This window comes from Sturnira hondurensis, unplaced genomic scaffold (genome assembly GCF_014824575.4).
Source record: "Sturnira hondurensis isolate 20B ecotype Veracruz unplaced genomic scaffold, ASM1482457v3 Scaffold0010428, whole genome shotgun sequence".
Lineage (NCBI taxonomy): Eukaryota > Metazoa > Chordata > Mammalia > Chiroptera > Phyllostomidae > Sturnira > Sturnira hondurensis.
The window spans coordinates 1725268-1739670 of NW_028083059.1; the positions used below are offsets into that span (position 1 = coordinate 1725268).

The 14403-nt window shown below is 40.4% G+C and overlaps 1 protein-coding gene across 1 annotated transcript in view; it reads right to left on the reverse strand.

Annotated features, from left to right (window-relative positions):
* The window catches only part of USP12 (ubiquitin specific peptidase 12), a 94628-nt gene extending 82279 nt beyond the window's left edge, over nt 1-12349 (reverse strand). The window contains exon 1 of the mRNA XM_037058873.1: nt 12021-12349. Within this exon, the coding sequence (XP_036914768.1) occupies nt 12021-12068 (48 nt within the window). The 5' untranslated portion in view covers nt 12069-12349. The remainder of the gene's footprint in view (nt 1-12020) is intronic.
* Between the last annotated feature and the right edge of the window lie 2054 nt (nt 12350-14403).

Below are 14403 nucleotides of genomic sequence, written 5' to 3' on the forward strand. Positions count from 1 at the left end.
GAAATGTGGGCATGGACACGGGCATGCATAGAGAGAAAACAATGCACAGACTGGGACAGACACAGACACAACCAAGGCAGAAAAGGAAGTGACATATCTAAATGCTTAAGACTGCTAGCAGATCACAAGGAGCTAAAGGCACCGAACAGACTCCCCCCAGAGGCCCTCCAGAAGAACCAACTGGGCCAACTCCTTGATTTTGGACTTCTGGCCTCCAGAACTGTAAGAGACAAAAATTTAAACCTCACAGATTTTGGTACTTTGTTTTGGTAGCCTTAAGAAACTAATACAATTGATGTTTAAGAAAATAAAAATGTATATTACAATCAATATTGCATAACCAGACCTTTCTAATATCATGAGACTGAAGATAATGGAGAGTGAAAATGAGCACACTCTGTCCTAGAATGAAGCAGCATAAGGACAAAGGAAAATGTCCATTATATATTAAGTGAAAAGAGTAAGTTGCAAATAAATCTCAAGATTTTATTTAGGGGTGTGGGGAATAAGAAACCCACAATATCATGTTTTCATTACACACAGGAAATGTCTAACCACACAAATGCGTGCACACACACTCTTACAAGCAATTCATTCCTGAAAATTTTTTGGAGTAGAAAGATTTTTCTTACTTCAAATACTTCTGTATTTCTAAAAACTAAATGGTTTATTTTTTTAAACTTTTTAAAATGTGGAATCAAAAGAAACTGTTTCCAAAAGATAGCCAGATGTCGTATTATTCTTTAACAATACACACAGTTAAACCTGAGTGATTTACTTCACTTTTAAATTCCTGAATTTGAGAGTTCAAAAGAATTCATTAACTACTGAACTATGAAGGCACATCTACCACTCCACTTCTAACAGTGATCATGTCATTACATTTCAGAGACTGTTTGCAAAAATGACAGAAGGAAAAGAAGGTAACATTTACCCACCATATCACATCTATAAGGCACATAATTCTGGAGGTTTTACAAATGTTCCATCATTGAATTTCATTTCTCCACTGGGCCACACCTATTCAGTCCAGCCTTCTCTGTTCCAGTACCACATAACACTTATAGTGGTAAGTGTTAACTTACCACTGTTAACTTCAATGTCGACCAAATATCTTTAATAATCCACTCTACGTTTACCACCTTACCTAACTCCAAATCCTTCTACACCTTCATTTTTGAGATTTCAATTTGAGAAGTACCTAGCAACAGCACAAAGTAGGCATTCAATAAACATTGTTAGCTCTCCATGTCAGTTTCTTAGGGAAGCTGAAAATTACATAAGTCACATTCAACTGTACAGTCTGCTAAGACAGCCCAAGCCATCCTAACTGAGAAAAAAGCAGAAACATCACAACAAAGCCAGGCTCTCAGTACTAAAATGGTGTGATAACTACAACTTGGTTCCAGGAGTGACAAAAGATGGTAGGGAATTAAAGCAACTAATGTCTGGGGTAAAAAAGTACAACAAGCAGAAAAAAGCTTTAAGGATGCAAGGGAAGTAAAAACTACCTGAAGGTAAGGGCCAAAGGGAGCTAGGAAGGAGCAGCTGACTTGAGCAAAGGCAACCAGTCTTTAAAGATCAGAAGTAATAAAACTACAAAGAGACAAAAAACGGTGACAGATAGCACTTGTATCATTTTAATGTCTTTAAATCAGAAAATGATGCAAAGACCCAGGTATGGTTATCAGTATGGTTATCAGAGTAAGCTTGACTTATAAGAAGCAATCAGACATTGGAAGTTGCTTCCTTTCAGTTTTGCATTTGCAAAGATGGTTGTCAAAGTCAAGGCAAGTGCTTGACTCAGGCAGGGGAACACAGCACGTCTTCGTTTAAGCTGGACTCCCCAAGAGGCAGGTGTAAACCTCCTCAAAGTATTAAAAAATGCAGTTCTTACAAATGAAACTATTTAATACTTGCCAAAGAAACTGCTAAAAAATTAAAAAAGTGAACTCTTTTTAAGAAACACATGCAAATAATGACAACAAAAATAATAAATTTACCTGGCAGGATCAAAGCACAGTATAATTTTGGTTTTGTTTTTTATCAATTATTTCTACTTTTGAGGCTTTGACATTTCAAAATGTTCCCAATTTTCATTCAACTTGAAATAAATAACTCTGAGTATCATCAGTCTGAGGAAATTCCTAAACTGTTCCTAGATGAACCAAATCTCCCTCATTTAATTAAGGCTTTGAGTCTGACACCTTCTAAACACTTATCCTGTTTTACAGAAAGAACAACACTCTTCCTACATCAAGATACATCTTCCTTAGCAAACTTCACTGTACCAGTTGCTAACCAAAACGTACTACCTTAACCATCTGGCATGTATCTTCATAAAGCAAATTAAACCCCACGGAATCTTTCCAACACCAGGGGAAAAACAAAGTGAAACAAAACTCTAGGGAAAAAAGATAATTTCTTCAAAGATACAATGGCTAGATTTTTTTTAGACTGAGACATGCACATACAAAGCAGAACAAATGTTTCTGTCTACAGGATCTCATATTACAAACACATTTTGCATTCCAAAGAACAAAAACCTTTTATTTCTTCCTCGCCCCTAGAACTGACTTCACTGCTGACTTCACACCCAGATTCTCATTTGAAAGAATCACGAACATTCTCCAAGTAGACCAATACCACAGAAATTAACACCATCTACTCATTATAATTTTAGACCTTTAAAAAAAGTTACTAAATAGGAATTACAGAAGTTTGCTGACATCCGTGCTCCTTCACAGAACAATTTAACCAAGAATTTTATGTCGATAAGAGAACCAAACCCACACATATCTTATTAGGAAAAAAAAAAAGTTCCATGAACCATAAATTCCCAAAACATCCGATTTTTTTTTCAAGAGTAACCTAAAATGTGTTTCATTGATTATCTGGGCATCCTAAGACCAGGATCACTAAATTACTCATTTGTAAATCTTGAAATGCCTACGCTTTGTCAAAGGTAACTTGTGAGCCTTGTCATAAAGCCCAAATGTACCTTCTATCCTTTCCTATTGAGTTCTGCCAAACAATAATTGGTAAGAATGGCTTTAATGTGTATGTACAGTCCACATGCCTTTCACATGTATCCTCTCATTTCATCTAATGGAGAAATTATCACTTCATTTCACAGTAGAAATCAGGTACCTGGTGTATCCAAAAATAAATAACTGGTAAGTGAAGTGGGACTCAAAGCCATACAGAGAGCTTAAAAGTTAGAAACAAAAAAAGTCCCAATTCTTGTGTAAAATGGAAGAAAAAACAACTTCATCTAAAACATAAAAGCTGCAATACACTGGTTTGCACATGTCATCATGAATTTGGGAGTAAAGAAATCTGTACCTCGTCCCTGGAGGATGTGGAGGATGGCCTGAAGCTTCCCCCCCAAATCTACGGAAGTGGGGCTAATACTACCAGAGTGCGTCCGGTTCTCAATGGATCACGGAGGTGACAGACATGAGAAAAGGAGTATGAGACTAATGAAAAAGGACTAAATGACTCCGAAATATCTCAAATAGCAACCTAGATATGTATCTTCAGTTTCCTTAGGTGTGATACCAATATTGTGTTATTGTTATATAGCAAGCCCTTTCATTTTAGGCAGGTTACTTGTTCAGCAATATTTTGTTTATCCAATCTGACAGTTTCATTAATACAATATGGATAAATTTAACCCATTCAGATTGATTGTAATTAGTAAAATACAGCTTATTTATACCATTTTATTTTGCTTTTCTATTTATCCTTTCCTTTTTCATCTTGCTCTTCCAATTTTCCTGCCCTCCAAGTCTGAATGAGTAAGTTTCTGATGGTTTGGAAGCAAAAGTATTCACTTACTGCGCAAGTATAAATTTACCCTTAATTTTTAACACGTATATATAATTTCAAACTTTCTGATATTAGGGTTTTGGGGAGACAAGGCCTCTAACAGGGTCTAACCACCCAATGAACACCCCTCCTGCCCCACCCCATCTTGTTACTGTCATCACTTTACCTTTTTTTTAAAAACACAAGCAACTTTTTAACCATCAATGTAATGAAATTTAACAACATATTTTTAGCAATTCCATTATTTCTTTATCCCTACAGCCTTCCTCTGAACTGACATTTTCTACAGCTAATACCTATTTTTTTGGTATGTTAATCAGTCAACAGTTTGTAAACTTTCCTGGGACTTCTACATCTGGCCCCCTCCTCTTCTGTAGCCTATTTCTCCCAAGATGCCTCCAGGCTAAACCAGCTATAGAACTGAAAATAACACATGATCCCACAATTCTACATCTTTGCTCCTATTTGGAATTCCATCTCTTCCTGTCTATACGATAGATGACTTCATTTCACAAGTTTAAATCTCTTCTACATACGTTTTTTTTGTTTTGTTTTTTTGGTGTGTGTTTTTTGCTGGAAACCCTTTTCATTCTCCCAGAGAAATAACCACTTTTTTCACCTACACTTAACTACTTACACCACCAGGAAGAAAGCCATCTCATCATACTCATTTGTTTTATATTTCTATCCTCCTTCCCAACCTTTTTCTCAGCATGTAGAGCTCACAAGAATATACAGGTAAGACTCTTCATACCTGGATGCAACTGGTCAGGGGTCTCTGGCCAACCCAGGTACATCCTGGATGCCTAGGGTCCAAGAGGATTGGATTACATTCTCAGCACAACTATATCCCATACAGGTCACACAAAACAGGGAGCTCTGGTTAACACCAGAGCTTACCATAGTCATCTCCATATTCTCACAACCCACATACACCCCGTAGGCTCCATTAATACTTCCAGAAAGTACTTACTGAAGAAAAGACACTCTTCACACACAAAAAGTCACTCTTAGCTTTAAAAAAAAAAATTCATGCCTGTCACCTCATGAAAAAAAGTTCTTCACTATCATGCAGAAGGCTCATTAGGGCACAAAAATAAAACCCAAGGCAACAATACTCAGACACCACTAAAAATACTATGACTGAAGCCACTATTCATGAGTAGGAAATGTACAGATGGTTCCCGGACCCAGGAAGCATTTCAGTAAGCACATCTGTCAGCTATCACTGAAATAAGCATCACTTCTTACTTTAAGCTGCAGGTTCATTTTTACCAGCTTGCAGCTTTAGACATGTGGATTACTAAGAGATCCTGAGCAAGTTTACACATCACCTGTACTCACCACACAGTTTTTAGAAAAAGCTAATGGTCTTTCTTATAGAGAAGCAACAGAAAAACACAGCCAGTGACCACACAGAAGTATGAGGAGCTACAGAATCTCACTCAATCATGTTCTCTAATACGTATTATGTACTTTGCACTATCACAAAATTCTTGACTAGGTACTTCTGTGAACACAGTCAAAGATTTAATAGTTTTTCTTTCAAAATAAATTATGTATATATAAACTCTCTCATCTCCTTATAATACAAATTTTCTGCATAAGATTTTAAATGATCAAGTCTTATACACAGGTATTTTCAGAAATACTGGGTCTGACTGAGTTTTCAATTCAGCAGCCCATAACTCTTCATAATATCAGCATTTACCCTTTTCTTCCAATACCTTAAAGTACATTGCAGATCCTCAAAGAATCCTCTTCCAGCCCATGAGATGGGGAGAGAACAGATTTTAGACAAAATGTCTAAAAGAAAGTTGGGTAACTGCACTGTAGGCCAACAAGAGCAAAGGATAAAGGCAAAAGGGAATTGAGAGCAATAGTATGGCCCCAGTAAACAATAGGAAGTTCTGAAAGGAAATACAGCCTGAAGCTGACTTTTAACACACATATACCTTGTTCTAACACAGTAAGTCACTGTGATTTACTAAAACAAATACAGTAAGATTTTATTTTAAAAGTAGCATTCCCAACTTAATCTACACTTGTAAAACATGTTTAAGAATATCACAAATTAGACCACTTTTACTCCCGGACACAAGGAATAAAATGTCTTCCTACTAACTATTCAAAACAGAGAAAATACAATCTATATTCATAATTTATAATGTAATCTAATTAATTTAACCTCAAAGTATATTTATGTTTTCCCAGAGGTATATACCACTAATAAACTAGTTTCTTATAATGAAAAAGAACTGAAATAACTACATTTCATAATACACAAATTTCAATGTTGGCTACTAGTATTCATGGACTAACACTAATCAGTAGCGCCAAGGAGTCGTCCTCACCACACTGAGGGGAGGGAATCACTTCAGGATATTACAACAGCCACCACCACCAACCACCGCTACAGAGTGATTACCATGGACCAGGGACCACTCTACAACCCTCTGCACCAGATACTATTTCATCCCCATTTTACAGACAAGAAACCGTAACACAGAGAAGTAACTTGTCCAAGGTCACACACACAGCTAGAGAGATGTGGAATGTAAAAAAGGCACCAATTCACATATTTTTTAATGGCATCAGAAAAGAAATAAGTGTCAAAATGAGTAAACAGCTCTGTGACTTTAGCCTGTTAATGAATAAAATGATCATATCGCTAACCTTCACTGAATGCCTTTAAAGTATGAAAAATATATTTACTTTCGACTGTAACTTTCCACAAATTCAGTAACACTAAAAAGAAAACTGGGAAAGTAGGCATAATTTGCACTTAACTACATCTAACTCCATGCTCCTCACGTTACCTAAAACATGATCAGAGCTCCCAAAATCATGATGGTATCAACGATCATAAATAAACTCTCAATAAACTTGCAAAGGATCATAGAATACTGAGTTTTAGATCCAGAAGGAAACAAACATGTAACAAACATTGACTAAAGAGTGTCTTGTCTAACCCTTTCATCTTAACAAATTAAAAAAAATCAGCTCCAAGTTTTATGAGACTTTCCCATACAGATTTAAAAGTCAAAACCTAGACTAGAAATTATCTCCTGGTCCAACTGCCCTTTTTAACGAACCAAGCTGTAGGATACATGAAATACTACATAAAGTTTCTGAAATTGAGCTCCTAAAGAGAAATAAAAACCAAATTAAATTATTTAAATCCGAAAAATGAAGATCTCTGGAAAGGAATTAATGCTAAGTAAACAAATGCTTCAATAATCTCCTGAGATAGTAAAAGTGTAGGAGAGCTAGAATAAATATGACTTTAAGGAAGAAGGAATTTGTAAGTGACTAAAAGGAGGTGAGAGCTCAATCTCTGGGGACTTGGTCAAAGGCCTAGAATTAAACAAAACAACAACACATGTTACGATAAAGTCTGACTGAAACTGGCCACATGGCTCCAGGTAGAGTACATGATTAACTTACTCTGAAATCTATTATAAAAAGATTAGCCAGGGGTGGGAGGAGAAAACACCAGCAGGTAAGCAAGGCCATATAATACAAAATCATACCAGAGGATTTATACACATAACACACAACTGAACATGGTATTTAAAGCCTGAACTTTTTAGGCATATTAAAAGTTTCAAATCCCAATGGTATTACCTTTATTTGCATTAACGAATAAGTTTAGATTAGAATAAGCCCACCATCTCATAAAATTCCATTTTTTACTGCCTATATAACTTTATCCTCTAGTAATCATGAACTAGCTTGTCAAGGACTCAGTAGCCTATCACTGCACCTTACTGGGCCAACGATCTTGTTGTAACATCATTTTATAACATTCAACTCTCCATGCTAATTCTGAACTTGTACAAATTTTAAAACTAACAAGTCAGTCATTTCTAGGGCAAGCTAAACAGCAAAATTTTATCTAGGGTGTAAGCACAATGAAGTTTCTCTTGAAAAGACAAAATATGCTCTGAGAAATAGAGTATTTTATTTTTGCTTCCTTAAGAATGTCCAAACTCTTTAATAGATTTTCCAAATTTTCTATAAGAATGTATTATTTCTAATGTCCAAAATGTATTTAACCAGATTCAAAAGATCACAGGCTTAAATAAAACTTTAATAATACTCACGCTAAATGTTCTCTCCAAGCTTCCTCTAATACATGCTCCAACATTTACATGATAGAAGACTCCTTATTTTTGAGTCTTAAATTAACATGTACAATAAAAACAGCAAAAATTGGTGAAACAAATGGCAACTCTGTTCCTACCACTGAAGCACTATTTTACTAATAAAATATTAATAAAAATTAAGTATTTTACTAACAAAAACTCATCTATCCTATTTCTTGAGACAGCACAAGGAATTTTATTATCTAATATAATACTCTGACTACTGAAAAGTAGACTATCAAACCATCCCCCTGAACAAAAGGTTTTTCTTCCGTTTACTTTCTTTCTGGAGCACTTTAACTCCACACACACCATGTTCTTACTGAGTGAGAATGGAAAGAGGACAAATAGCCAGCTTCGCCTGTGACATTCCTCCCATAAGCAGTTCAAAGTTTACCACGGGCAGGGCGCTGTGCTCGATACAGGCTTGTTGGAGGTAAACCTGTCAGACCCACTTGGCAGCTAACTTGCAGCATTGGCCTCACTGACACGGAGTTCTAACAGATCTGTGTCACCCCTATGTCGGAAGGTGGGCAAGCGGCCAGGTCAGTGCCATCCCATGATCCACCTACCACCCCAGGCAAACAGCTTCTCCCTGATCCAGTCCCCTCCCCAGCAGTCCCTTCCCAACCAGGACTCCTACAACCCACACAGGAAAAAACTGTAAATGATCACCGTGGGAGCTGGCTGACACTCTCAGGGCCCCGACCACAGCAGTGCCTGCCTCCCTGCGACAGGCAAGACCCACACTATCACTCCCCAGTCCAAGGCCTCCCAAGATGGCTTTGTAACTTACACCTCAATTTCAAAACACAGGCTTCTCTACATGTTTGGGGGCCCTTTTTCCATTATATCCATTATTAAGTATAATATTAAGCACTGGGCAGCTACTCCATCCCAGGCCTGAACTCTGAAGTTACTTTGGAGGCAAAACAAACACCATATGATACTGAAAATGTATTTTTTCATGTAAAAATAAGAAGTAGCTCTTCTAGAGATACCTTTGCAAATTTATTCTGTGAAATTTAAACATAATCTCTCATTTGCGTCAGGCTAACTTAAACGAACTTGACTAATTTTCACATGTAAGCAAAACAATAGTGATCTAGAATAAGATATATCTGAAAGATTTGCTTTTAACAGTTATTTATCCCAATTAAGGTATTGTCGATCTGCCCAGGAACCTTATGCTGACAAATGAAAAAATTACATAAATTTCATTATTTATAAAATAAAATCCAACTCATCATAAATGTTTCCACAGCTTCTGATTCTCTGAGAACCATTATGCTCTTTAGGTCCAGCCCCTCTTCTCCCCAAGACGCCACACACACTTCCAATCTCACCCATGTTTAACCAAACACTTTTACTGTAATGTAGAAGTCAGTGTTCCACCTAAGGGCAGAAATAAATGACAGTCCCTGACCTTGTACCTTCACAATCTAAAAAGCAGATGAGAAGAAAAGGCACTGCACAGTACATATGGTAAATGCTACCTACTGAGATTACAAAAATGCAGTGAAATTATGAGGAGGATGGGGATGGACAGGGGTCGGATTAGTCAAGTAAGGCTACCTGCTTGACAGAGAGGCATGAGCTCGCTGGACAAGGTGGGAGGAGGAGCGTCCAAAGCCTAGAAAAATAGCATCTACAAAGGTACAGAGGTAAGTATCTCTGCTTTTCTTGATTGTTAATTTTGTAATTCTCAGTAGGTAGGTTTTCTTTAAAGGATAAAATGGCAGGTTACTTTGAGATATTCGGCATTTCGTTGGAAGCACATCAGAATTTATTCAAATATAAATACAGACACAATTTTTACACTACTTTTAGAATAATCTCATTTGACCAACCACTGGTGTTTCTGCATTTGCCAACAAATACACTCACAAACATCCAACATGCAACTAATGCCCCAGAGTGGAAGACCTAGGCAAGAGCTTTGGAGTCTAACGTTCTTGAGATCAGAATCCCACCTACTCATGTTTGACTTGGCAAATCTCTGTGCCTACTGTTCCTAATCCAATTATAGCATATTTTATATTAACATGTTCATTTGAATATTGTTTGTCTCCTTCAACTACAATGTAAACACCATGACAGCAGGAAATGTCTTGATCACTGATGTATCCTCAGCACTCAGCACAGTCTCTAGCCCTTAGTAGGTGCCGAATGTATATCTGATATACCCGAGTGAATGACTAGTTAGTGGAGTAGCACATCACTTCTGAAGCACTACACTGTGACAATGAGCTATGACCCAACAATCTATGTAGCTCAGCAATCTCTTAAGATTATCTATCACTTTCGAAGACTTAATTATCAGATTCCTTTTGAAATAGAATAACTAGAATATCTAAAAATAATCCAAATGACCCTCAGAAATCATTTTAATATGGTTCCTTTAATATCAACACTTCCTAAAATGTAAATTGTGAGGGGAAATGAATTCACCAATGATTCCTTATTCAATATGATTTCTTTAATCCTGTAGATCTGCAATTTTCAACCGGTGTGCCATGGCACAACACTGTGCCACAGAACATTTAAAGTAATACATAACTATTTAGTTAGGGGCACTGACCTCTTTTTCCCTTAGACTGTCAAATTTAAAAAATGAAAGCAGCCAACACAACAATAGCCTTCTCCTGTGAATGAATCAAAATTATACCTATTTTTATCATATCGGCAAAAAATACATTTTTGGTGTGCCATGGAATTTTAGCAATTAGTTTATGTATGCCATGAGATGAAAAAGGTTGAAAATCGCTGCTGTAGATTTTAATTCCACTTGATTCCAGCCATTTTTTTTACTAAATCAGCATGCAGTAGCATCTTGCAGATGTAATTTACCACTCCTTTTAAAAAAAGAATACAAAATGTACCATCCTTAAATTGAAGATTGCTTAGAAAAAAGGCTAGTAAGACAAAACAGAAGAAAAGATTTTCAGTCTTTAAAAACATAAATCACTAGGCCCACAGTGCAAAGAGTAACTTTTTTTCTACGATGGCCCTTTTTTTTCCATTAGCATTAGTGAAATTATTATCTTCAGATGTAAGCTCATAAAGAGCTAATAAAAAGAATATGCCACATCGTGTGGAAAACTGTGGTCCTCCTGGCCAAGCACAAATCACCAAGATTTACACTCACCCACGTTTTGCTTCATTCGGTACTTTTCAACAGGTATTAGCTCTTTGCCCTTAAAGTCTATTTAGAAACCCCAGTAAATCACAGACTATAACCCTTGCAGTCAGTCACTGCACAGAAATACTTGAAGCCACACACGATGTGCCTAGTATACTCAAGTAAACAAGTGACAGGGAGGCTTAAGCTGTTTGCAACATTAACGTGGATTCCCAAAGACAAGACTGCCACCTGGACACGTGGTTGGAAAAGAAGAGCTCGTTTTTCTCCGAAAGAGTAGAAATGGGAAAAATTTCCACCTCACTTATTTAAAGTTTCCACCTTCACACACACCCCTTTCCCCGAAGCAGCGGGTGGGGAACTCGGCCTCGCCAAGGGGCAGACAGGGAATCTGCACTAGACTTCCGTCCTCTCTGGGGCAGGAACGAGACCCTGCCTTCCTGCCGTCGGACCCCCACCGCCGCCCTGAGCCACCTCCCGGCTCCGCGCACCGCCAGACGGAAACACAGCGCACCGCCCCGTGTCCTTCCACCTCCAACTCGGGCAGGAGCTTAGCTCCGGCCCGCGCACTCACAGCCCTGGCGCGCCTCGTAGCTCTCCCCGGCGCCACAGTAAGACTTCAGCAGTAGAGCCCGGGGAGTCGAACACCGGGGCCCGCCCCCAGCCCTAACCCGCACAGGAGCCCCCTCTGTGGTCACCCTCCCGCCCTCCGTGATCGGCAGAGCCGCCTCCCCGTCCCTGGGGGCCGCTAATTGCTGTGCTCTCAGCCCGCAGCCGTCCAACCGCCCGCGCCCAGGCCCCACCGACGGCCAGAGTGAGGGGCGGGGACCGCTGTGGGTCAGCCGGCCGGCCGCCCTAGGGGTTCCCCGCCGCCCGGGCCGTCCTCCCGCCGCACCTACCATGGTACAGATGGAGGCGAATTTGGAGACTGTCATTAGGATTTCCATCCGCCCAGCGCCATCTTCCACCCAATCACAGCAGCGGCGGCGGCGGGCGGGGTAGAAAGGGAGCCCGGCGCCGGCTCACACCGCAGCCCGCGGGCGGAACCCGAGTCTCCAAGAACCCACGCACCGAGGCCGTTCTGCCGCCGCTGCCGTCGTCGCCTCTGGCGCTCCGGCACTCCCTACCTCGGGTCCCAGCCCCCGCCCGCTGGCCGCCAGCCAGCCTCCGGCTCCTCCCCAGCGCAGGACGCAGCCGCTGCCTCCGGGCCCGCGCCTGCCCGCGAAGCGGTCCGCCACACACCCCGCCCAGCGCGCTGGGGAGCGGGCTCCGCTGAGGCCCTAATGCCCGGCCTGCCCGGCAGCTTCGAGGCCCAGCGGCGCTCCCCGCCCACTCGCCGTTCGCCCGGACCGCCCCGCGCGCAGCCACGCCCACTCCCCCGCGCACGCCTCTCCCTCCTGGTGCGTGCCTGCCCCGGAACTCTGGAGCGAGCCCTGCCGGACGCTCTGCCAGGCACCGCCTCCTGCCGGCGTCCCTCGGGGTCCTAGAGGGTGCGCACAAGTCCGCTCTGGAGCTTCGAGGGGCTCCTGGGGAGGTGCGCTTCGGAGAGATGGCTACGAGGGCGACCTACGCAAATCCCGGAAGGGACTGACCGGCAATCACCTAGAGCGCAAGGACACCTATTTCCCACTGCTGAAACAGGAAATGGGGCGGTCATCTGGGTGATTCTGAGTGGGATGGTAGCAAAACTGCCTCTGTACTGTTAAAATAATTGAGGTAATCCAACGTCCCAAGCGCTTAAAATGTCAAATGATTTGTTTCTTTTTACATATATTGGGTAAGTCCCCTGCGTCAAAACTCCCTAACTTAGCGAAAAGCTAATTGCATAAAAATGAAAGAGACGAAGTACAAACTATGTTTAGCTCTTCGAATTAAGAAGAAAGGTAATATTGGTGATGGTGTTGGGGGCAGGGGGGTTAAACTTCCTTCATCATTGCCTGTTGGCCATACATTTAGAATATGTGTATAAATATAGTTTCTAAATATATTCTTTCGGAAAGTTGAGTTGTAAAATAGGGAAGACAGCAACCCAGCAATGGTGATGATGTTACCAAGACAAGAAGTCTCTCAAGTGAGAAAAATGTCTCAGATGAGAAATATTTAAGCCCTGTTAGCTATAGTTCCTCTTTTCTGCTTTTATAAAATTCATTGTACCCTGTTCATATCAAGCAGCTCAGCTTTATTTCTTCCTATTTGAGAAGTGGGCCAAGTGAGTATAATAGCTGCATAAGTCATTGTATTGGAAAGCTTGTGATATTTTTTCTATTAGTGAAATGTAATGATAGGGTGATTTTCCAGGTTCCCCCATTTAAGTGGGGCTGAGGAAATGAATTCAGACAAGCCTTTAAAATCAGATATGCCTTACCTTGTAGGTTTGAGATATTCAAAACATAAAACAAAGCATTCAAAGAAAACTTTAGATGGAAAGTAGATTCCTCCTACGTGAATTCTGGTGCGTGAATTATAAGCTTTCTCAGAGAAGAAATTTGCAGATAGAATATAGCTGAGCCTCGTAGTAGCTAGCTTGGTTCTTCAGTCACCTGCCTCCATGTAGGTTGGGACCCAGCCTCTGCCTGATACCCAAGCCAGTGGCTAGAACCTTGTTTGTCACTGTACATTCAGGTATGTGGGTGCTTGCCTTCTGTTTCCCTCCCCAGACTTGGAAGTGTCACCTTCCTGAATTTTACTCGCTGTATTTCATACCTCTTAGACCTCCAGGGCCTGCCTGGGTCTCCTACCGCTGTCACCATGCTCCTGGATCTTGTCCTGCCTAGTTGGATGCATGTCTGTTGTCGTCCTGTCTTTCCTGCTTGCTATTCTGTTCCAGCACACAGATCTGATGTGCCAGAATTTAAGCTCGGCCTCCATCTACACTGAAGGCTAACAGTTCTATACATAAGTTTATGTGAAAACAAGGCGTTTTTAAAGTGAACTTCTGATAGAATGAATAATCTGGAGTTGTGCTTAGTGCTATAGCCATCTAAAGTAGCAGGTGATATCATAGGACCTAATTGTACAACCTCACAACGCCTTGTCTCTCCAGCCTAAGGTTAATCAGCAAGGCACAATAAAAAGATTCTTCTATGTACTGGGGGCTACCCTGGGTTGTTTTTTTTTAATCATATATCATGTAGCTAGAGATAAGATTTGGCTGTAAAGCCATGCGTGGGCACCTAGAACTTAGAAGAGGCCGTCTGCTCTTAGAACACAGCTTTGACCTGTGGCTGTATTTTGATTGTGCCTAGAGAAAGATAACTTTGTGCTCCTGTAAATTCTGTTGGG